The sequence below is a fragment of the Mastomys coucha genome, unplaced genomic scaffold (genome assembly GCF_008632895.1).
Source record: "Mastomys coucha isolate ucsf_1 unplaced genomic scaffold, UCSF_Mcou_1 pScaffold22, whole genome shotgun sequence".
NCBI lineage: Eukaryota > Metazoa > Chordata > Mammalia > Rodentia > Muridae > Mastomys > Mastomys coucha.
Window position 1 is genome coordinate 134,621,501 of NW_022196905.1, and position 22,841 is coordinate 134,644,341.

The 22,841-nt window shown below is 48.1% G+C and overlaps 1 protein-coding gene across 1 annotated transcript in view; it reads right to left on the reverse strand.

Annotated features, from left to right (window-relative positions):
• Snx8 (sorting nexin 8) overlaps positions 1 to 22,841 on the reverse strand; it is a 48,747-nt gene that overhangs the window by 9,609 nt on the left and 16,297 nt on the right. The window contains exons 2-7 of the mRNA XM_031338523.1: positions 10,189 to 10,379; positions 8,048 to 8,165; positions 6,073 to 6,194; positions 3,479 to 3,559; positions 3,074 to 3,234; positions 2,184 to 2,316 (exon numbers count right to left, since the gene is read on the reverse strand). Coding sequence (XP_031194383.1) covers positions 2,184 to 2,316; positions 3,074 to 3,234; positions 3,479 to 3,559; positions 6,073 to 6,194; positions 8,048 to 8,165; positions 10,189 to 10,379 — 806 coding nt within the window. The remainder of the gene's footprint in view (positions 1 to 2,183; positions 2,317 to 3,073; positions 3,235 to 3,478; positions 3,560 to 6,072; positions 6,195 to 8,047; positions 8,166 to 10,188; positions 10,380 to 22,841) is intronic.

The following is a 22,841-nucleotide window of genomic DNA, read 5'->3' on the forward strand; positions in this document are numbered from 1 at the left end:
GGGGAGAGGAAGTTGAAAGAGAGAAAGGGAAGAAAAAAAGAAAATAGTTTGGGCCAGCAAGGTGACTGGTTGAAAGCACCTGCTGTACATGCAAGCCTGACAGCCTGATTCAGCCCCCAAACCACATAAGAAACCTGGAACCAGGAACAGGAAAACCCTCAGAAGCTCTGAGGTAACCACCCTGGAGTGCACAGCACTGCAGAAATAAGCAACCCTGCTTCAACAAGGGAATGACAGAGCGGGTCTCCAAGCTGTCCTCTGACATCCACACGTGCACCATGCACCCATGCACACACGTGCACACACAAATTTAAACAGATGGAAGTTGCACTGATGATCTAGTCCCACTCTCTTATATATGGTCAATGGGGACGCTGAGGTCCAAGGACCAAAGTTACTGCAGCAAAGCCATGGCGTACATACTACAAAGCACAGGCCCTACCAAGCCTGATACATACCTCAAGTTTTGGCCCTCTCTGCCTGAGAAAGGGGCAGGCAGGGATGACTTAAAAGACTGAGTAAAAGGCTGGAGAGAGGGCTAGCTGACAAAAGCAGTTGCTGCTCTTGCTGAGCACCCAAATCCAGTCCCAGCACCACAGAGGGTGGCTCACAATTTACTGAAATTCCAGCTTCGTAGGATCTGACGAAGGATTCTGCCTTCCGTGGGCATGTGCATGCCTGTGCACATACATATACACACACACATACATAAATTTTTTTCTTGTTTTTTGTTTTTTCAAGAAAAGGTTTCTCTGTGTAGCCCTGGCCATCCTGGAACTCACTCTGTAGACCAGGCTGGCTCAAACTCTATATCTATTTGCCTGCTCCTGCCTCCCATGTGCTGGGATTAAAGGTGTGGCCCCCACTACTGGCTAAGATTTTTTTTTTCTAATTAACAAGGAGGAAGATAGCAGTAATGCCAGTTGGAGAGATGGCAGAGGGCTAAGCACTGCCCTTGCCAAGGATGAGCCAAGCTCCAACCTCAGATCTACAGGAAAGTACAGGGTTCAGAGGCCCTCACTGTACTCCCAGTGCTGGGAGGAGACATGATTAGCTAAGTCTAGCCTAACTGGTGAACTCCAGGACAGTGAGTAATCCTGTCTCAAAGGATGTCGATGGCATCATTAAGGATGGCATGTGAAGTTGTCTTGACACATGTGAACACATATATGTGGACCTATACACACATTAACCAATGCACATGCATTGTACATACATTAGAAAAACATGGGCACACTTCTGAAGGAAACACACCGACTCTGGGAGCAGAAGAGGAAAAAAAATCAGGGACTTTCCACACAAGCAAAGCCGTCAAATTCCTTCTTCCACAGAAACCTCATGGCACCTGAGCTTCCAGCCTCTAGTAAGAAAAGTCCCCAAGTCCCCAGCAGGTGGATCACTCCAGACACATAACTGAAAAAAGCTTCCCTCCTGGGCAGGGAGCGGAGCCTCAACAGTATCAATTTTAAAGCCACAGCTGGAGTGGCATCCCAGACAGGCAGTGCTATTCAGAAGATTGATGCAGGAGGATTCTAAGTTCAAGGCTAGAAAACATAGTGACACCTTGTCTCAACAACAATGACAACAAAAGAAAAGGAAAAAAAAGGGAAAAAGAGGGTTGGGGAAGTAGCTCAGTGTCAGACCCTCTAGTGTTAGGCTGAGAGGCGGCGCAGTGCTACAGCATGTCTAACATGTGCAAGACCCCAGGTTCATCCCACATAACAAAAATAAATTTAAAACCAAGCACAGCTCCTGCACACACAGCACAGCACTCTTTATAGAGACGAGAAGGTCTCTTGGGGTACTGAGGGCTTAGTTATTATTCCAAATGGGTTAAGTCACTGGTTGCCAAGCACAAGCTGGCACAATGGGAAATATGTGGTCCATCCAGAAGCCAACTGCAAATACAAGATTACAGTGCCAAGGACCGATCTACTTAACCTCAGCAACGCCAGGGCTAGGGACAAGGACCCAATCTGTTTCTGTCACTAGTGGCCTTCTTAGAAGCATAAATGGCTCAGGGGAGACATCTAGAGCATATGGGCACAAGCAGTCTCATTGCAGAGATGGAAGATCATCGACACAGAGATAAGGACTTCAAAGCCAGGGTACCCGAAAGGTGCTCTACCATGAAGGCCAGCATGTTCTGAGACAAGGGACCCATGGAGAAGGAAGACACTCACCTGCTGTGCAGCTTTGTCCGCAAGCAGTGCGAACTCCACGGATAGGCCCTTGAGCGCTTGCTTCAGGGAGCCCCATGTGCTGAGGTGCAGAGCAGCCCAGGAGGGTAGAGGGGTAGTGTCGGAGCCTAAAGCACTGCAGGAACAGAACACACACTCACCTGCCTGTCCCTTCCCTAGATGTGTGTTCCCAGGAGGCCAGAACTCCAGGGACGGGGCTCAAAGTCTTCGAAGGTTTGGTGGGGATATTTGGAAGCAGGTGAGAATCCAGGAAATCACTGCTACTGCCAAGACCCCAAGAGCTGTGTGCTGGGTACACAGGGGCCCTACTATACCGTTATAAAGAAAACCTGACCTGCCCCTGGCTGACCCTGCCAAGGCAAACAAGCTCTTTTCTATCTGTGCTGGTTAATATTATCAACATGGGGGAGAGGACATGGAGGTGAGCCTGAGGAGGAAGAACCACAGATGAGGACATCATCATTGCCTGGTCTGGGATCCAAGACTGGATAAGGAGAAAGCAAGCTGAGCACCAGCATCCACCTCTCTCTGCTTCCTGACTGTGGACACAGTGTGACCATCCACTTTACGCTCCTGCTGCCGTGCCTTCCCCATCATGATGGGCTGTGTACGCTCAGACCAGGAGGCAAAGTCAACCCTTCTTTCCTTTGGTGTTTTTTCAGTGTGACAGGTACCACAAAGACTATATGAGCAACTCTGGGTGGTACATAAGGACCCAGTGCTCTACTTGACACTGCAAACACTGCTTTCCCCTGTCCCACTCCCACACCTGATGGTCTACGGTTCTCCTTCCTACAGTGCAATAGGTCAGGATGGTAGCCAGACCCCACACCCGATCTGATTAATGCCACAGTCCCTGCAGAGCCACATGCCTGAGCTCCTTCCCAAATATGAGAAGATCAGCAGCGTTGTCAATGGCACGGGACGCAATCCGCTCCGCTCTGTCTCGAAGCTTATAGAAGCTGTTGTAGACATTTCGAATCAGCTCCCGGCTCATGGCAAATTGAGTCTGGATGTCAGCTGGGAGGAAGTCCTGGGGAAAAGTGGCAAGAAAAGAGACAGTGGCCTGCTGATTAGTCTCAAAAAGATGGCATCCTAAAACCTGTTTGCTCATCTGCTACAGGCCGAACCCCACTGCCAGACTGTCCAACAGGGACAGGTGGTGGGTAATGGCGTGATCCCCGCCACCCAACAGAGGCGTGGTGAGATCATCAAAGGGTTAGCACTACCATTCCTCAGCTTAAGAGGGGGAAGAATAGCCAAAATCAGAAAACTACCTTGGCTCTAGCAGCCAGCTTACAGTTCGTGAACTCATCTCCCACGCACTGGGCCGCCTCCTTGAGCTTGTGCTGAACATCCTGAAAGAGGAAAGAGACAGCTTCACCCTCTCCTGCCAGCAACGATACCCAAGCTGAGAACAAGTGAGCTGCTTAGAAGTCCAACTGGCACAGGAGCTACACCCGGTGATGCTTGTCTGTGAGACCTCGGCAGGAGAAAGAGAGTTCCAGGCCAGTCTGGGCTACACAACAAGACCCTGTCTCAAGAAGATGAGGCTGAGGAGATGGTTCAGAATCACCTTGCAACATAAGCATGAAGAGCTCATTCAGAATCCCCCAGATCCCACATAAAAAGATAGGCATTGCCTCATATGCCTGTAACCCAGCACTGGGGAATGGAGACAGGATAGCTGGGGCTTTCTGGCTGCCAGCATAACTCCAGGTTCAGTGAGTATCCCTGTCTCAAAGGAGTAAGGCAGACAGTCATAGAGCAGGATACCAGATGTCTTCCTTCAGCCTCCATACACACACAGAGGCATACACATCTGCATCCACACCACACACATACACCACAGGCATGTGCATATGTGAGCAGACACACACACACACACACACACACACACACACACACACACACACACACTATTAAAAGAGAGGGAGGGAGACAGACAAGTTCAAGCTTCTTGGGAGTTTGGTGTGGTGGTACATGCCTGCAATCCCAGAACTCAGGAGGCTGAAGCAGGGGGATTACTATTACTCCAAGTTCCAGCCCCCGTCTCAAAAAACATAGAAAGAGATGCAGTCTTTCTGAAAAGAAACTTGCTTTTGTGCATGTGCTGGCCCACTGGCATTCCAGAATCCCTCTGCTGTCTCCGACTCTCCTCAGGTTAAACTGTAAGAAAAGCTTGACAGAAAGACAGCAGCAGCACAGCAAGTTCCGCCTGTGGATCAGAGCGAAGCCCCTCATCAGAACCAGAGTTCCACCTACAACAGGCCGGCATGGACCTCAGAGACAGACTGCTTCCTGTGAACAGATCCTCGGGGTTAGAGATCCGTAAGAACGCAGGAACGGCTGGTGGGAAAGGAAAGGTAGTGGGCACTCAGTCTCAGGCCATGGACAGAGCCTTCAAATCAGGCAGAGTCACCTGGGAGACACAGAAACACATAGTAAGCAGCACTATGTGTGAGATCTTCCTTTGTGGAAGATCGTAAAGAACATCTCTAATTCTTTTTCTGAAAAGGGAAACTGAGGATCATGGACATCACAGACACACCCCATCCATCATAGATAGACAGACACGAGAGCCTCCCGTTACCATAAAGAGGCTGTATACCCTCGGCACCTGGCTCCTCGTCCCCTGCCTGGAGAGCAAGCGGCTTCTAGGTTCCACCCTCATTCACCACCACTGCATCCCGGGCTTGAAGGCCACACTAGGGTTAGGAAAGTATCACAAGAGGCGCAAGGTGCAAAGGCAGCACCACAAAAAGAAACAAGGTTGTAAGAACTTACACTGTCCCCTGTAAGTGGAGAGTTAAGGGGGGGAGGGTAATCACCTATTGAAAGCCTAGGACCTTCCCAAAGAGGCCAGCTGCCCTTGGGGAAGTAAAATCAAGTACTAACACTAGGCTGGGTTAGGGAGATGGCTCAGTGGATAAGAGTATTTGCTGCTAAAGCATAAGATTATAAATTCGACACCCAGCCCATGTAAAAGGCTGTGTATGGCCAGTACTGTGGGGAGTAGGGACAGGAGAATGGCTGGGCCTTGCTGGCTACCAGCCTGGCTCCAAGTCCAGTGAAAGACCCTGTCTCCAGAGAGTACGGTGAAGAGGGATAAACAGTGAAGAGGGATAAACAGGACACCTGACAACCTCCTCTAGCCTCAGTATGCACACACTGACACAAGTACTCATGTATACACAGCCCCGCCCCCCCCCCCACAAGCATACAAAACGAACTGTGCCAACTCCTGACTGCTCCACGTCCCCAGCCCTGCAATTGGGTAAGGCTCAGAAAGCCCCAAGTGCCCATTCAAACAGAGGTTCCCCTCCGGGTCCAGCCCACCCATCACAGAACCTGCTTGCCAAGAAGGATTGTGGGAACCTTCCACATACAATTAAGAACCCTTAGGCTCGCATCTGTTCACAGTGCTATCTAGAGAGATCAGACCCTGATTCCTAACACAGGCACACATACTCCACCATAACCCCATGACAGAAAAGCTTCTATCTCCCGAGGACCACAGCCAGAGGTATACAAAGGTATCCAGGTCTCACAAGGGGCCTCTTTAAAATGATGCCCAGCCTGTATTTTAAAAAAGAAGTCTTGCTTTGTCAATCACATAACAAATCCACTCTGGACATTCAAACAAAAGACAGGAGACAGAAGACAAGAGAAGAACCACAGGTTCAGGGAATAAAATCTAGGTATGGGCTCCCAGCACCTGGGAGGCTGAGTCAGGAAGATTGCCTCTGATATGAGCCCAAGCTAGGCCAGCCTGAGTGTGTGACCAGGTCTCAAATAAAGAAAAGAATGCAGCAAGAGGAGTTTCAGGCCCCAGAGTTCTACCCAGGATGGGACCAAGGGACAAACTTACTGAGCCACTGAAAGACAGGAATAGTTTAAGGAGCACATCCTCAGAGAAGGGCGGGTGCCGGGCCACCAGGTTGATAAAGCGCTTCAGGGCCCTCCGGCGGCCCTCGATGAACTCCCTGTCAGCTGCAGGAGAGAGTACAGGGTCACCACACAGTCAGCAGAGCCCCCACTCAGAGAAGGCTTCCAAGCAACTCATCAAAGGCTAAGAACACAGGGGGCAACAGAGCTCCCAAACACCCATGGGTGGAGGAATGCCCAGGTCTATCGGTGTCAATGGAAAATACTGGGAGATTAGGCGTCATGACACACATCTATGTAGCTAGCATTTGGAAGACTACATCTGGCTGGAGTACAGCCCGAGCTACAGAGTGTCTGAGGCCAGACTGACCACAAAGTAAGACCCTACCCTAAACAAAAAGCAACTGAGAACCAGTAAAATTCCACGACCCTCTACAAGAAAGGCAACTTAGGAGGACGTGGCTAAAACACCTTGCTATAAAAACGTAGCTTTTTTAAAAATATATTTATTTATTTAATGTATATGAGTATACTGTAGCTGTCCTCAAACACACCAGAAGAGGGCATCAGATCCCATTGCAGATGGTTGTGAGCCACCATGTGATTGCTGGGAATTGAACTCAGGATCTCCAGAAGAACAGTCAGTGCTCTTAACTGCTGAACCATCTCTCCAGCTCCAAACACGCAGCTTTAATGTGCTGATAATGCAACTCCACCTCCCAGTGCTCATTGTTGTAAAACTAATCTTATTATTATTTGGCCAGGTCTAGTGACACAGGCATTTAATTTTAGCACCTGGGAGGCTGAAGCAGGAAGGCTACAATCTCAGTGAGCTCCAGGCTTATCAGAACTACTTATAAGTGAGATCTAGTCACACAGACATTAAAAGTCAAGTGTGTTAGCACATGTTTTTAATCTTAACACTCAAGGGGCAGAAATCAACCTGGTCTAAATAAATAGCAAGTTCTAGAGCAGTCAGGGCTGCCAGTCTCAAACAAAGCAAAACAAACAAACAAACAAATAAATAAATGGAAAAATAGTGAGATGAGGCCTACCCAATCCCCACCCTGCCTCAGCCCTCCAGGGGTCCTAGACCACTGAGCTCTCAGAAATGCTGAGTCAGGTGACAGCGTTTGCCAAACCTCCAGGCACTTATTAGCCCTGACAGGACAGAGCCAGCTTACATGCAGGCAAGGATCCCTTCCTGACAGTTCATCTTCCATTCCCACTGCGTACAAAATTCCTTGTCAGTGAGGAGCACAGCTGTCCCAGAGGCCAGTCAATCAGCAGCTGAACCGACCAGCAGGACGTAGATGGACCCATGTCCATATCCACAATGAGGAGCTTCATAAGATCTAGAACCTCAAGTTCTGGGGATGTTTGTGAGTGTTCTAGATTCAATTAATTGAAGCGGGAAGACACATCCTAAAGGTGGCCATTCCTTGGTCTGTGGTGCAGCAATGAAGAAAGCAGAAAAAGAGCTGAGCTCTCATCTCTCTTCCCAACTGTGGATGCAATGTGAGCAGCTGCCTCAGACTGCTGCCTTTCCCATGACTACTGTACCTTCCTTCCTTAGTTGCTTTTGTCTGACATTTTGTTACAGCAACAAATATGCCAACCAAGTTTCATTGGGGTTCTGGGGTCATTTGCACTTGATAAGAAAGATCCTGTGATGGCTGGCCTGATCCTAGTAATCCCACGCATAGCCCAAAGCTCCCAGCAGGGGCGACACTGGGGCCAGAAGGCACCTGAAGCTGGCCACCCTCTACCATGGCAGGGCTAAGCCAGAGAGCTCTGACCCCGGAAGGACCAAGGTGTGTGTGCACTGCAGCCCTCCTACTAGCCCCTCCTAGACCACAAGCTGCAGCAGCCTGGGCTACAATGGACCCACCCAGCAACATGCTACCAGGAGTGCGGCTTGCTTTGACTTTACTGGACCTCCCTGAACCCTGCCTTACCTCCCAGCACCCTCTTGGGAGGGAGGGCTGGTACCATGCGGTACGGGAACTTGTGAAGCAGCACTTCATGGAAGACCACAAAGTCATTGTAGCGTCTGTACACGGAGGACTTGAAGCGCTATAAAACAAGGGGAGCATAGCAAGGTCAGCAACTATACAATTTCTTCTAGGCAGATTACACTACCACTGAGCCACACCCCAGCCCCTCACTGGGGGATTCTAGGCAGGGGCTCTACCACTGAGCCACACCTCAGCCCCTCACTGGGGGATTCTAGGCAGGGGCTCTACCACTGAGCCACACCCCAGCCCCTCACTGGGGGATTCTAGGCAGGTGCTCCACCACTGAGCCATACCCCAGCCCCTCACTGGGGGATTCTAGGCAGGTGCTCCACCACTGAGCCATACCCCAGCCCTCTTTTTACTTTTTGGGATCTGATCTAGCTAAGCTGACCAGGCTGGCCTTGAACTCACCCTGTATCTGGAGCTGACTTTTAAGTTCAACTCTCTCACCTTTTCCTATCAGGTTCTGGAAGCCCATGCCTCTACCATCAGCTCTCTTTGCCTTCTCCCACCATGTAACATAACTCATAGGAGTAATGTTACCAAATTCCTCTCTCCTTCTCTGTACGTTTTTGCCAAAAAGTAAAAGTTCTAGAAGTCTACATACAAATACAAATTATAATGTTTGCATAGCTCTCTGTCATGATAAGACTTCTTCACTGCTTGGACAGGAATAACCATGCTCTTAAAAAGTAATGCATAAGGCTGAGGAGCTGGTAAGGTAAGTACAGGGCTCACCACACAAGCATGAGGCCCCCAAGTTCAGATTTCCAGCATTGAGGTAAAAGCCGGATATGGTAGCATGTGACACTACCTATATCCCTAGCACTGAGAAACAGAGGCAGATCCTAACAACAAGGAAAACAAAACAAAACAAAAACAAAACAGGGGGAAAAAAGCAAGCAGGAGGACACACAGCTTCCGACATTTAGTTTGTCAGGCCCAGTTGCAAGGGCTGCTTCACTGTACCCAGGAACCCTCTCCCCACGTTCTCACAGCTTCTACAGATTGGCAGATGGATAGGCTATCCCGGAAGCGGCCCTGAGGGAGTCCCTCCAGCTCAGCCCTGCACCACAACTCCAGGTACAACCCAGGCAGTGCTTCCTCTGCTCTGCAATTCTCCCACTCGCTGAAGATGGTGTTAACCACGAGCTATGTTATTACAGGACATATCGCAAAAGTCTCCCAAAGCCATTCTAACTGGAGCAAAACACCCAAAATTCATGGAAAAAGGAACAAAAGGACCAAGATATCTGGTGCCTTAGGAATGACCAACAAACCAAGCCTGTCACAACAGAGCTGTCTGATGAATCCAGACATCTGGGTGCCTGATAGCAGGAAAGTAGCATCACTAAAGGTGTGAGGGGCATGGGCTTGCCTTCCCTTTTAATGGTTGGAACCCAGATCCCACAGGGCTGGTGCTCGGATCCCCAGGGGATTGTCAATGTTGAAAACCAGCACTGGGACAATGGCAGTGCAGGCATGCACTCTAGAGATAAAAAGACTGTAGTTAGGCATAGTGGCAAATGCCTATAATCCCAGTATTTAGGAAGCAGAGGGAGGCAGATCTCTGAGAGTTCAAGGCTAGCCTAAGATATATGAGACCCTATCGCAAAATAAAATAAAATAGAATAAAATAATTTTTTTTTCAAAAGATTCCTATAAGTCAGGTCTGGTGGCTCAGGCCTATAATCCCAGAACTCAGAGGAGGTCAGGGCACTAAGACTGCTATGAATTCAAAGCTAACCAGGGTTATGTAGCAAGATCCTGTGTAAGAAAAAGAGATAGGCAGGCAGGCAGGCAGGCAGGCAGGCAGGCAGGCAGGCAGGCAGGCAGACAGGCAGGGAGAGAGATATTAAGATTCATAGGAAAAAAGATTGCAGTCAAAGAATAGACCTGATAGAGGCCTAGCTGAGTCAGAAGCAGCTCTAGTCACCAGCAGCTATTCAGAAGTTGACCGGTCAGCTCACCTGCATCATCAGGTACTGGGTCACACCCTAGAGCCAGCCAGACCCCTCTCTTACCACTCTGCCCAAGGCTGCTCTGTGGCTCTCCCCTACAGCACACTGAGTCCCAGTTACCTGACTGGAAACCTCGTACTCCACATGCTTAAGGAATAGGCCCTTCTTCTCAGGGATGAGCTCCACCTGCACCGTGTCCTTGGCCAGCAGCTCCTGCAGGGTGTAGGACAGCAGCAGCGGATTCCCCTGCGGCATCTGCATTCGCCTGGGGTCTAGGTCCCTCCAGTCGGTGACCTGGGATGTTTGTGGGCCTGAGAGAGACAAGGTAGATGACAGTTAAAGACAGCTGCTCAGGGAATGGGGCCTCCCTATTCCCTGTGCTGGCTCAGCACATGGACTCTGGCCACTGCCGCACACCCACACCAGAACCACCTCTTCCCTCAGCTACAGCACCCAGAAGAATCCCTGCAGGAGGCTTCTGTGTGAATGGGTAAACTCATGGAGAAGGATTACAACACAGTTAGGGAGGGAGGGAATGCTTGCAACTTAACGACAGACAGTTTATAAATACATTCCTCTGCCTGGAGTTAAAGGCAGTGGTGGTGCATGCCTTTAATTCCAGCACCTGGGAGGCAGAAACAGGTAAATCTTTGTGAGATTGTGGCCAGCCTGGGCTACAGAGTAAGTTCCAGGACAGGGCTACACAGAGAAATCCTGTATTGAAAAACAAAAACAAAAACAAAAACAAACAAACAAACAAAAAGATTCCTCCAAAGACATATAGTGGCCAAAAAGCACTTAGAAAGATGCTAGCCATCATTACCACCAGGAAAGCACAAATCACAGAAGACACCTCCACCAGGATGGTGCTGGTAAAGTCTGTTCCTAAGTGTGGGGGGCCAGCGGTCAGCCTCATCTCTTATTCTTCATCCCATCTACCTCACTTTTCCTCAAATGTGTGTTTTGCTTTCATGTACGAGGGTGTGCAGATTTGTGCAGGGCCATAGAAGCCAGAAGAGGGTGTTGGACTCCCCTGGAACTGGAGTTACAGACACTTCTTAGCTGTTGTGCTGAGAAATGAATCTCAGGTCCCCTGGAAGAGCAGCACAGTGCTCTTAATAGCTGAGCCACGTCTCCTGCCCGCCCCTGTCCTTTTTTTAAAGATATGGTCTTGCGGAGAGCCAAGGGCACTGTGAGTATGTAAGAAGATGAAGGCCTGAGAGAGAGTGTCCTGGTGACATGGGCACAGCCATGTAAGGATACCAATGCCACAGACCCATGGGAATTGGCAAAAGCTCCCTCCTATAGGGCAAGACTCAGAGGCATGGCAAAGCTCCTTCTGGTCCAAGTACACATTTGCAAACCACTGACCAGTGTGTGCAAAAACTAGCAACCGCTGCTGCTTCTTCCCAGGCAACTGCTCAGAAAGACCGCCCACTGGCTAGCCCCTCCTGCTGTGCTGAGGGTCCAAGTTGTGTAGTGTGTGCTGTTCCACCAGAGCAAGCATGACACCAAAGCTCTTCTGTATATCTATGTGTCTGTCCTTTCTTCATTCCCTCACTGTCCCAGTCAGGGTTCTAGGACCCATCCATGATGGATGGATGGATGGATGAGGTGGGGTCCTCATCAATTCAACTAGGTTGATAAGGTAAGAGACTCTACATCATCCAGGGATCCTCCTGCCTCTGCCTCCTCCACATCACCATTCCTGGCTTTTTACCTGGATGGCAAGCACTAGTGAGTCATCTCTCCAACTCTACAATGAATAATGTTTGGCTTTGCTTTTTGTTTTTGAGTCAGGGTCACATTATCCCTTGCTGGCATTAAATCTGCACATAGGTGACATAGAAGTTGCAACTCTTCTACCCGAGCTTTCTGGACACTGACATTGTGGGGACACACCATCATATGCAACCCAGGGGCTTTCTGAAATGTTAACATGTTCTTCAAATGTTCTAAATAAACCGGGTGGTGGTGGCACACACCTTTAATCCCAGCACTTTGGAGGCAGAGGCAGTTAGATCTTTGAGTTCAAGGACAGCCTGGTCTACAAAGTGACCAGGAGAGCCAGGGCTACACAGAGAAAACCTGTCTTGAAAAACAAAAACAAATTAAAATAAAACAAAACTCCTAAATAACTAATGGTTAGAAAATTCTGGCCAGGCAGTGGTGGCACACGCCTTTAATCCCAGCACTTGGGAGGCAGAGGCAGGCAGATTTCTGAGTTCGAGGCCAGCCTGATCTACAGAGTGAGTTCCAGGACAGCCAGGGCTACACAGAAAAACCCTGTCTCGAAAAAAAAAAGGAAATTTCTGAATACACTAAATAAACTAAAAGCATACTGCTCAGGAGGCGGGGCTGGTGGCTCAGGTAAAGCACTTGCCACTCAAGTGCGAGGAATTAACTCCCCAGAACCCATGGAAGCACAAATCTGTGATCCCAGCACTGCGCAGAGAGATGGAGGACAGAGATAGCAGAAATGGAGGCTTGAAGGCCAGCTGGTTCATAGTGTACAACAGTGAGGAGACCCTGTTCAAAGGTGGAAGTGAGCACTGGGCTGGAGGCTGTCCTCTGGCCTCCACTTGGATAATGGCATGCATACATCCACACTCACACTCAAAGGATAATAAATACAGATATTGTGCATATGCATGTGTGTATACGTATACACTGAATAGTACCAGGCCTGGTGGGAGGACTTTTCTCCTCCAGAAGTGAGAAAGTGCAGATTTATTTATTTTTGATAGTGTGTATGTGTGGTGGGGTGCGCCTTTGAGTGTGGGTGAAGGGAAGAAAAGGCTACTGGGTCCCTTGGAGCTACAAAGTTGTGAACTGTCCAAACAGACACTAAGCACCAAACCTGGATCCTCTGCAAGAGCAGCACTCTTAGCAGCCGCACCATTCTCCAGCACCTGGATCTATTACTTTAAGTCGTAGAGCTGGATTAACAGAGAGTTGTAGGGGCTGGAGAGATGGCTCAGCGGTTAAGAGCACTGACTGCTCTTCCAAAGGTCCTGAGTTCAAATTCCAGCAACCACATGGTGGCTCACTACCATCCATAATGAGATCTGATGCCCTCTTCTAAGGTGTCTGAAGTCAGCTACAGTGTACCTACATATAATAAATCTTAAAAAAACAAAACCAAAAACAAAACAGAGAGTTGTGCCTCCACATAAGTGCAGGGAATTGGATATATAAGTCCTCAGCTACAGCGGCCAGTGCTCTTAACGAGTCATCTCTCCAGTCCCACAGGGTCTGTCTTAGTCACTGTTCTATTGCAGAAAGAGACACCATGACCAAGGCAACTTATAAAATAAGGCGTTTAACTGGCAACTTGCTTCCAGTTTCAGAGGGTGAATCCATGAAGTGTGGCAGCAAGCAGGCAGGCAGGCAGGCATGGCAGTGGAGCAGCAGCTAACTAAAAACGTACATGTTGTGGTAACAACCCTTAGGCAGAGAAGAAGTCAACTGGAATTCTGGGGGCTTCTAAAACCTCTAAGCCCACTCCTCATGACACATCTCCTCCAACAAGGCCACACCTCCTAATCCTTCCTAATAGTTCCACCAACCAGGAACCAAGTATTCAAGTATATGAGCCTATGTGGGCCATTCTCACTCAAACCACCACAGGGCCTTAGAACATTTCCTGGTTCATGATTTTGGAGACTGGGAAGAAAAGGGTTGAGGAACAGAGAGAGGAAAACACTGGGCTGGTGGGTGAGTGGGTCAGACTGATACTTTGTATACTAGAGAACCATCAGGTCAGATCAACAGCTAACTTTTTATCAAAACCACAGACAGGGCAGACACAATGGCACATACCTGTGATCCTAGCACTTAGGATGAAGAGGCAAGAGGATCTGGATTTCAAGAAGAGAGAGATTGATTGATTGATTAGGTTGATGTAGACAAGATGTAGTAGTGCACACTGGTAATTCCAGCACTCAAGAGGCTGAGGCAGGGGAAGCCTCATTTCCAGACCAGCCTGACTACATAAGGAGACCTAGTCTCAAAAACTAAAACAAAATAGCACACATGAAAAAAAATATATATATATATATAACTGCCATATAAACATGCCTATAATCCCAGAATCTGGAAAGCAGAGGCAGGGCAACCACAACCTGCCTCAAGTCCAAGGCCAGTCTGGGATACAGTGTGACACTACCTCAGAACACAATGCCTGTTGAAAACACCAAGGTAATATAAATGACATAGGGATAGAAAACGAACGGACCAGGAGAAAGATAAGCAGCAGAGGGGCAACAAAGGTCTCTATTAATAGAGATTTTTTTTTTCCAGATTCCACTATCTTACCCCTGGCTGGCAGGAAATCAAAACATAGCCCAGTCTAACCATGAACTCAACAAATACCTGCCTGCCTTGGCCTCCCAGGTGCTGGAATCAGTCGTGAGCCACTGTGCCCAGCTGAATCTTTTTCAAAGTTCTCTATGAAACTTGTACTTACCTTCACAATTTCCCCGAAGATTAAGATAAGGCAGTCCCTCTAAGACAGCCTGAGACCTCAGTAATAATTAGCAAAGGATCACATGTGGGTGAAGAATGCGAACTTTGAACACAGTAGAATCTAAAAGTCAGATCTCTCAAACATCTTCTAAAGCACAAACAGCACCTTGACCCTTGGCTTCTCTCAAACACCCTCAAAAGCCAGGCGTGGGGGGCTGGGCGAAGCATGTAACCCGGAGCACATTCAGGAGTTAGAGGCACAGAGGAGCAAGAGTTCTGCAGAGCAGTGGTGGCTCAGGCCTTTAATCCCAGCACTCCACTCAGGAGGCAGAAGCAGAGGCAGGTGGATCTCTGAGTTCAAGGCCATCTTAGAGTACAGGCAGGGCAACAAGGAGAAACCCTGTCTCAAAAAAAAGGCTGGAGAGATGGCTCAGCGGTTAAGAACACTGACTGCTCTTCCAGAGGTCCTGAGTTCAAGTCCCAGCAACCACAACCACATGGTGGCTCATAACCATCTGTAATGGGATCTGATGCCCTCTTCTGGTGTGTCTGAAGACAACTACAGTGTATGCACATTAAAAAAAAAAAAAGTAAATAAATCAACCATAAAAAAAAAAAATAGAGACCAGGGAAACAGCCCACTCAGTACCTGCCATATCCACAAAGAACATAACTGTCATCCCTGTGAGAGCACACACATCCCAGATTCGGCAAGGCACAGACGGAAGGACCCTGGGATCGACTGTAGGCCAGTAGGTCTACCCTATCCTAATCATCCAGTGCTAGGCTAATGAGAGACCCTATCTCAAAGGAAGTACTCAGTGTAAGGTGATTTGAATAGTCTGTCCCACACAGACTCATGTGTTTGAATGCTTGGCCCACAGAGAGTGGCACTATTAGGGGATGTGGCCTTTTTGGAGTGGGTGTGGCCTTGTTGGAGGAAGTACAACCATCATTATGGTGGTGGGCTCTGAAGTCTTCTATTCTCAATCTCCACCCAGTGTGGAATTTCAGTCTCCTCCTAGCTGCCTATGGATCTAGTAGAGAACTCTTGGCTCCTCCAGCACCATGTCTGCCTGCAAGCTTCCTGCCATGATGATAATGGACTGAACCTCTGAAACTGTAGGCCAGAACAAATTAAATGTTGTCCTTTATAAGAGTTGCCTTGGTAATGGTGTCTCTTCAGAGCAATGAACCCTGACTAAGACATTGTTTCTGAGAATGACATATCGAGGTTGTCCACTGGAACGTGTGCACGTACACACACACAGGCACAATCATATACACATACAAACCCTCAAAAAACAGGGATAGTTGGGACTAGAAAGGTGACTCTAAACACTTGCTGATCTTTCAGAGGGCCTGGGTTGGTTCTCAGCACTCACATGGTTGCTCATAACAGATCTAATGTCCTCTTTTGGCTTGCATAGTCACCAGGCATACACATGGTACACAGAGTACACAGGCAAAACATACACATAAAAAAATAAATCTAAGAAAATAAAAATAAATAAATAAATACAGGGCTAGCAAGATGGCCAGGAGATACAGGCACAAGTTCATCAAACTCAGAATCCACATAGAAGTAGGAAAAAGTTGACTCCTGAAAGTTGTCCCTCACCTCCACACATGAACATGCAACATACAATAAATACACATCTTAAAATATGTCAAGGTGGAAGACTGCTACCAACACCCAAGTTAACCTCCTCTACGTTTACACACACACACACACACACACACACACCTGCACATACGTATGAAAACAACATGTGCACACACACATAAATGAGACAAAGAGTAAAGAGAGGGAATGCAAATCTTAAAGTCACACTTCTATGAATAAAAAAACCCAGATGCTCTCACAGTTTTCTTTGGAGGCACCAACTATGACCCCAAGTATTAATTTGCTAAATTCAGGGGCCCCTTGGGTATGGTGCCACACGCCCTTAATCCTAGCACTTGTTGTGAGCCACCATGTGGGTTCTCTACAAAAGCAGTAGGCACTCAACTGTGGAGTCATTCTCCAGCCCCTCAAAAGAAATTTTAAATGAAAAAACAAGTGCACATTTGTAATCCCAGCACTTCCAAGGCAGGGGCAAAGGGGACAGGTATGAGCCAAGGGCCATCCTGGGTTACATACTCAACTGTCGCAAAGCAAAAAAAGAAAGTTTATTTTGGACCCAGGTAGACCACAAGCAGCAAGTAGTAAGGACAGGAAGAAGAATCTAGATGCTTTGGGATGAGCAATGAGCACCTTAACCCTTACGATTCTCAGCATCCACGAACACTAGAGACAGAGAAACACCATATGCTACCCCAGGACCACAGAAACAAAAGAGATTAGATGAGAAACCAGCAGGGAGAGGCACTGAAAGGCAAAGGCGAGCTCCAAAGAGAGAAATCTGGTGGAAGCTAGCCTCCATATTCCAGTAGGTATGTGGGCCAGCGAGCGACCAACCTGAGCACAGTATTTATCACAGTATTTATGGTAAGCTGGACATAGAGTCAGGCATGGGGCTAGTAGAGGTGGCTCGGCAGGTAAAAGCACTTGCTGCCAAGCCTGAGCACCTTGGTTTGATTCCTGGGAGTGAACGCCTTCAAACTGTCCTCTGACTACCACATGTACACAGAGGCACATGCGTTCCCCCACCACAAACAAATGGATAAATACAATTAGAAAAATTCTAAGAGACGTAAACACAGTGGCACATGCCTATAATCCCAGAACCCAGGAAGCAGAGGAAAGAGAACTCAGACTTTGAGGCCAGCAAGATTTTAAGCAACATCATGACCCAATATCAACACACACACACACACACACACACACACACACACACACACACACACGGCGGGAGTTGGGGGGAGGAAGACAGAAGGAGCCCTTATCACCCAGCAGGCCTGTACCACTTATACAGAGAACATAGCAAGAATTCTTGCAGTCCCTCCAGCATCCCCTAGACAGGTCCTACCAACTTCACGTGTTCCCTGCTTTGACTACTCTGGAACAAACTGCTTTCCTGTGGGGTTCTCAGCTGGCAGCAGTGTGCCTCAGAATTAAATGACGCAGCAGAGCTGAAAACAGCTGGTAAAAATAAAACACTCAATAAATGTCACCGACTTTCTTCCAGATTCATCACTATGTAAAGCCACCAACAAAACTTCAAAAGTGAGCCAGGCAGTGGTGGCACACGCCTTTAATCCCAGCACTTGGGAGGCAGAGGCAGGTGGATTTCTGAGTTCCAGGCCAGCCTGGTCTACAGAGTGAGTTCCAGGACAGCCAGGGCTATACAGAGAAACCCTATTTCGAAAAAACAAAAACAAAACTTCGAAAGTGTTCCACCAGAAGCCATGTCTGATAGTACAGCCTGCATGTGGGATGAGCTGCTTGGGAAGCTCAATCAGAAAGATCACAAGTTCAAGCCCAACTTGGGATAAATATGGTTGAGTTCAAGCCCAGTCCTATCTCAGAAAGTAAAAATTGGCTGGGAAATGTAGCTCTGGTAGAATGCTTGCCCAGAATCCCCCAGTGAGGGGCTGGGGTGTGGCTCAGAGGTAGAACCCCTGCCTACAATTCCCCCACTAAGAGCTTAGGGTGAGGCTCAATGGCAGAGCCCTTGCTTAACATGCACAAAGCCCTGAATTCAATATTCAATACTAAATTAATGTCCTCCACAGACAACAAGCAAAACTCAAGATGCTGTGATTCTCCAAGTCACTGACATAAAACGTAATGAATGACACCAACCAGCCACCATGGCCACACCTATAATCCCAGCACCTAGGAGGCTAAAGCAAAGAAGTTTATGAGTTGCTGGCTAGCCTGGGCTACAAAGTGAATCTGAGGCCAGCCTTGACTACATAGAGACCTTGTCTCAAAAACAACAAAAGAAATCAAACAACTACAACACACACACACACACACACACACACAGAGAGAGAGAGAGAGAGAAAGAGAGAGAGAGAGAGAGAGAGAGAGAGAGAGAGAGAGAGAGAGAGAGAGAGAGAGAGAGAGAGAGAGAGAGAGAGAGAGAGAGAGAGAGAGAGAGAGAGAGAGAGTTAGAGTTCATGTACCCAAGGCTCTTCTGCTGAATGTTTAGACAGTAACACGGTAATTGAGGAGTCCAAAGGGTTCAGCAGCAAACAGGATCTTCCTGGTAAACCATGCCATAGTCCTTTCCCTCCTTTGCTGAAGCAACCCTTTGCAAATGCTAACTATAGCATAGCAGTCCCCGATCAGAAGACTTCCTGCAAGGTGTATTGTATACATGGCACCTGAAAAGCATCTCAGTGGAAGTCCCCTGCATATGCTGCTGCTAGGAAGGCAAGCCCAGCCCAGCTCAGGACCATGCTACTGCAGGCTATCCAGTGGAGGAACTGCTGGAGACACCCAAATCCATGTAGGTGGGACAGGCATCCTTCACCACGGAAAGCTTTCTTACAACCATCCTAGGTGCCCTGTGGCTTCTTCCCGTAGGCTGAACCTAACCGCTGCTGTCTGAGACCTGCACGAGACTCAGCCTACTGACATGATTCCCTGGAGGGGAAGAGTCAGTGCCCTTCCCCCTCCAGGATCCTAAATGATGACCGGGACTTGCAGCTGCAGCCCATGGATTACCTGTGCTTCTGTAACTAATCCCAATAAACTCAACTGGTTTAGCAAGCTGGGCTTACATGGTATCATTCTTTTGGCCAGTCAGTGCCCTCCCAACAACGAACAGCAGCTCCTATGATCTGGGCTGGGCATGGTGGCAATCATGTTCAATCCCAGCATTTGGGAGGCACAGTCAGGTGGATCACTGTGAGTTTGAGGCCAGTCTGGTCTATACACAGGGGTTCCAGGACAGCCAAGGCTACATAGACCCTATCTCAAAAATAAGCAGACTAAGAGGGTCCTAGTTCCTATGTCTTCCCTAGAGCAGGGCACCCTGGCCAACAGGACACTTGATGTTCTCAAAGCAGTTGTGAGGATCTTCTGACTTGGTGGAAGAAGGAACTGATTGCTCCTTCCTGTAAACTCCAAGCTCAGTGTTCTACAACTCTAAGAGGCAGACCTCAGCTGTCAGTTCACCACCACAGAGGGGTAAGGAAGATCACTGACAGAAGGCAGAGGCTCAGAGCTTAGGACTCCACACTGGCGCTGCATTAGAATCACCTGGCAGGCTTGTGTGCACACAGATGGCTGCCCCAACCCATTCCCCACCCACCCAGAGATTCCTAGCCTGCAGGCCTAGGACAAGCATTCCACGTAAATTCCTAGGCTCGGTTGTTTTGCTGGCCTCAAGGCCATACGTAGACTGACAACCAGTGTCAGGGACAGACAGGTGTATGTTAAGACCATGCTGAAGGAAACCGACCCGCAGCTTCACTTCATACCGTGGGTGATTCACGAACGGGGAAACTCGAGGTTCTGTGAAGATAAGCGGGTAGGGGGGACAAAGAAGCGACACCAGGAAAGAATGCTTATCGAGGTGTAATCTTTACTTAGAGAAACGGAATATATATACTTGAGGCAACAAAGTCAAGTCTTTTAGCAGATAGGTGAGAGCGGGGAAACGGGCATATCAAAGCTAGGACTTCAGGGCAGGGAGGCGGATCAAAGCCACAGCCCCTTTTGAATGTTGGGCTACTGGTTCCGGCTTAAATCTCTGAGCTGGCTCCAGACCCCTGGTGAGCCGAGTTGCTGTCTCAAGCGTCAGTTGAGACCCCTCCGTGAAATCCGCAGGACCAGCACACCATGCCTTCACACACACTTCACACACAACATGTGACAGTGACCAGACACTCCTAAATGCTTCTATGTGTCTTAATTTTCCAGACTGAGAAAAATAAACAACAGTGTGTCAGAGTACAACTGCATGAATGAGAAATGAAATGGAGGAGCCTGATGTAGTGGTTCCTAGCTGTGACCCCTGCACTGAAACCGCTAAGGCAAGAGGATGGCAAGTTTAAGTCCTGACTAGGCCACAGAGTGAGTTCAAGAGCAACCCAGGTAAGTTAATGAGAAACTGTCCCAAAAGTAAAGAGAAAGCTGAGGATGTAGCTGAGCAACAGAGCATTTACCTAGACTCCCCCGGTGAGGAGCTGGGGCATGGTCCAGCAGTCAAATGCTTGCACTGGAAAATCCTGAGTTTAAGACCAACCTTGGCTACATAGCAAGATCCTGTATCAAAGAAGATAGACAGGGGATTTGGGAGGAAAGGATAGGTAATGGAGTGGGAGATGCTCTCAGTATTCAGCATGCGGATTCCTTCTCAAGCTCATGAAATTGCTTACACTTTTGATTAGCAAGTTCTCTGAAGGGCTGGAAAACTGATGGGTCAACAGTTAATAGTGTTACAAGTTCAATTCCCAGCACCCACATGACTAACAACGACTTATAACTGAAGTTTCAAAGGATCCAACTCCCCTTTCTTGCTTCTACAGGTACCAAGCATGTACCCAGTGAGCATTCACACATATTAACAAAATATTCACACATATAAACATTTTCTTTAGTTTTAATAAAATTAAAATAAACAGAAACCTCTGAGCTGAGTTCTGAAATAAACAAGCTGTCCTCAGGAAATGGGAGCAGAAGTTCCCTCATCCTTATCTTGACCACAGCTTCAGACATGACAATTCAGCAGCTCTGGAGCCAGGGGACACCAGGATGCCCTGAGATGCAGGAAGCAGTAGTCTTCCTTCTAGAGGTCACAGGCTCCAGCCCAGGTTCTTTCCTGACTAGGACAGGCCCCCTACTTCTGTGTGGGTGCTGCCTAATGGCACCACTCTCCTGTTTCTGTTTGTTCCGCTGCTGGGGCTAAAACCCAGAGTACTGCATGCTAGGCAAGCACTGTGTCATTGAGCCCTGGCCTGCCTCGGAGCAAGCTTTAAACACAGTGCATAAAGGAAGCTGCACCTCAGTCCAGAGGCTGAGGCAGGAGGACTTGTGAGCCCAGGAGTTTGAGGCCAGTTTGCAGCATGCAGATAATAAGATCTAATCTCAAAAAAAAACAAAAAACAAAAACAAAAACAAAAAAAACCGCGGAGGTGAAGAAAACTTGCCTGGTATATCCAGAGGCCTGGATCCCAATTCCAGCACTGCATGAAAGGGAAAAAGGAAGCCCTTTCATAGCCTTCCTGATGACTTCCAGCTCAACTCCTCCGCAGTCTATGGAGGCTGCTAACTTCCCCATCCCAAGTCTACACTGCTCCATATGGACTGCTGCTATTCAAATATCGAGTGTTTCCATATGTCTACAGAACACATTTTCAAATTTTCTGCAAAACAACAAAACCGCCTAAATCCCTAAACACTCAAATAGTCATTAGTAACTCTTTTTCATTCAGTCTGTTCAACTGTTTTTCTGCTAAATACCTTTGAAACATCTCTATGGTTGTTCTAACCACAAAATATTTCAAACACCCAAAACAATAGAAAAAAAGCCGTGAATGGTGGCACATGCCTGTAATCCCAGCACTTGGGAGGCTGAGGCAAGTGGATTCTCAAATGCCCCAAAACATAAAACAAACAAATATTGCCAGGCAGTGATTGAGGGATGGATGCCTGGAAGCAGTGACAGGCAAAAGGATCCCTGAATTCAAGACTAACCTCACTACATAGAGTCCAAGGCTAACAAAGACAAGAATGAGAGATGCTGGGTGGTTCTGTTTTTTAAACTAAGAAAAATGACAGGCTAACACTTCATCACCATGGGATACATCTCTCACAGGTTGAACTAGTCTATTTTATACAGTGAAGTCAGACTCCGGATTCTAACCTCCTCGCTCAGCTCGATGCTCACAGGTCACACACAGTGGATGCAGCCTGTCCCATGGATCCTGCCATGCAGCTATGGCCCACTGTTCACTCCCTCCATGCCTACTGGGCATCTGGGTGGTTTCACTGCCAATCTATGACACGTGGCACGACTGAGAACGTGGCTTTTTGTGGACATATGTTACATGCACTTCTGTTGGATACATAACATGGGTGTGAGTGTATGCTCTGGATCACAGCACTTGCATATGCTCAGTTTAGTAAATATTTCCAGTTTTCCAAAGTGATTCAGCCAATCTACACCCCCTCAAGCAACAGGCCCAGCTGCCTCCCACTTGGGCCAATGCTCAGTATTTTCTGTCTTCTTTCCCTCAGTCTGAAACATATATGCCTCTTTCAAAACTTACAATCAACTAATTTAGTCTTTTCTTTACTAAAAATTGAACACAGGGACTCACAGATGGTAGGCTAGTGCCCTACCACTGAGCCACGCCCCAGCCCCTCACTGGGGGATTCTAGGCAGGGGCTCTACCACTGAGCCACG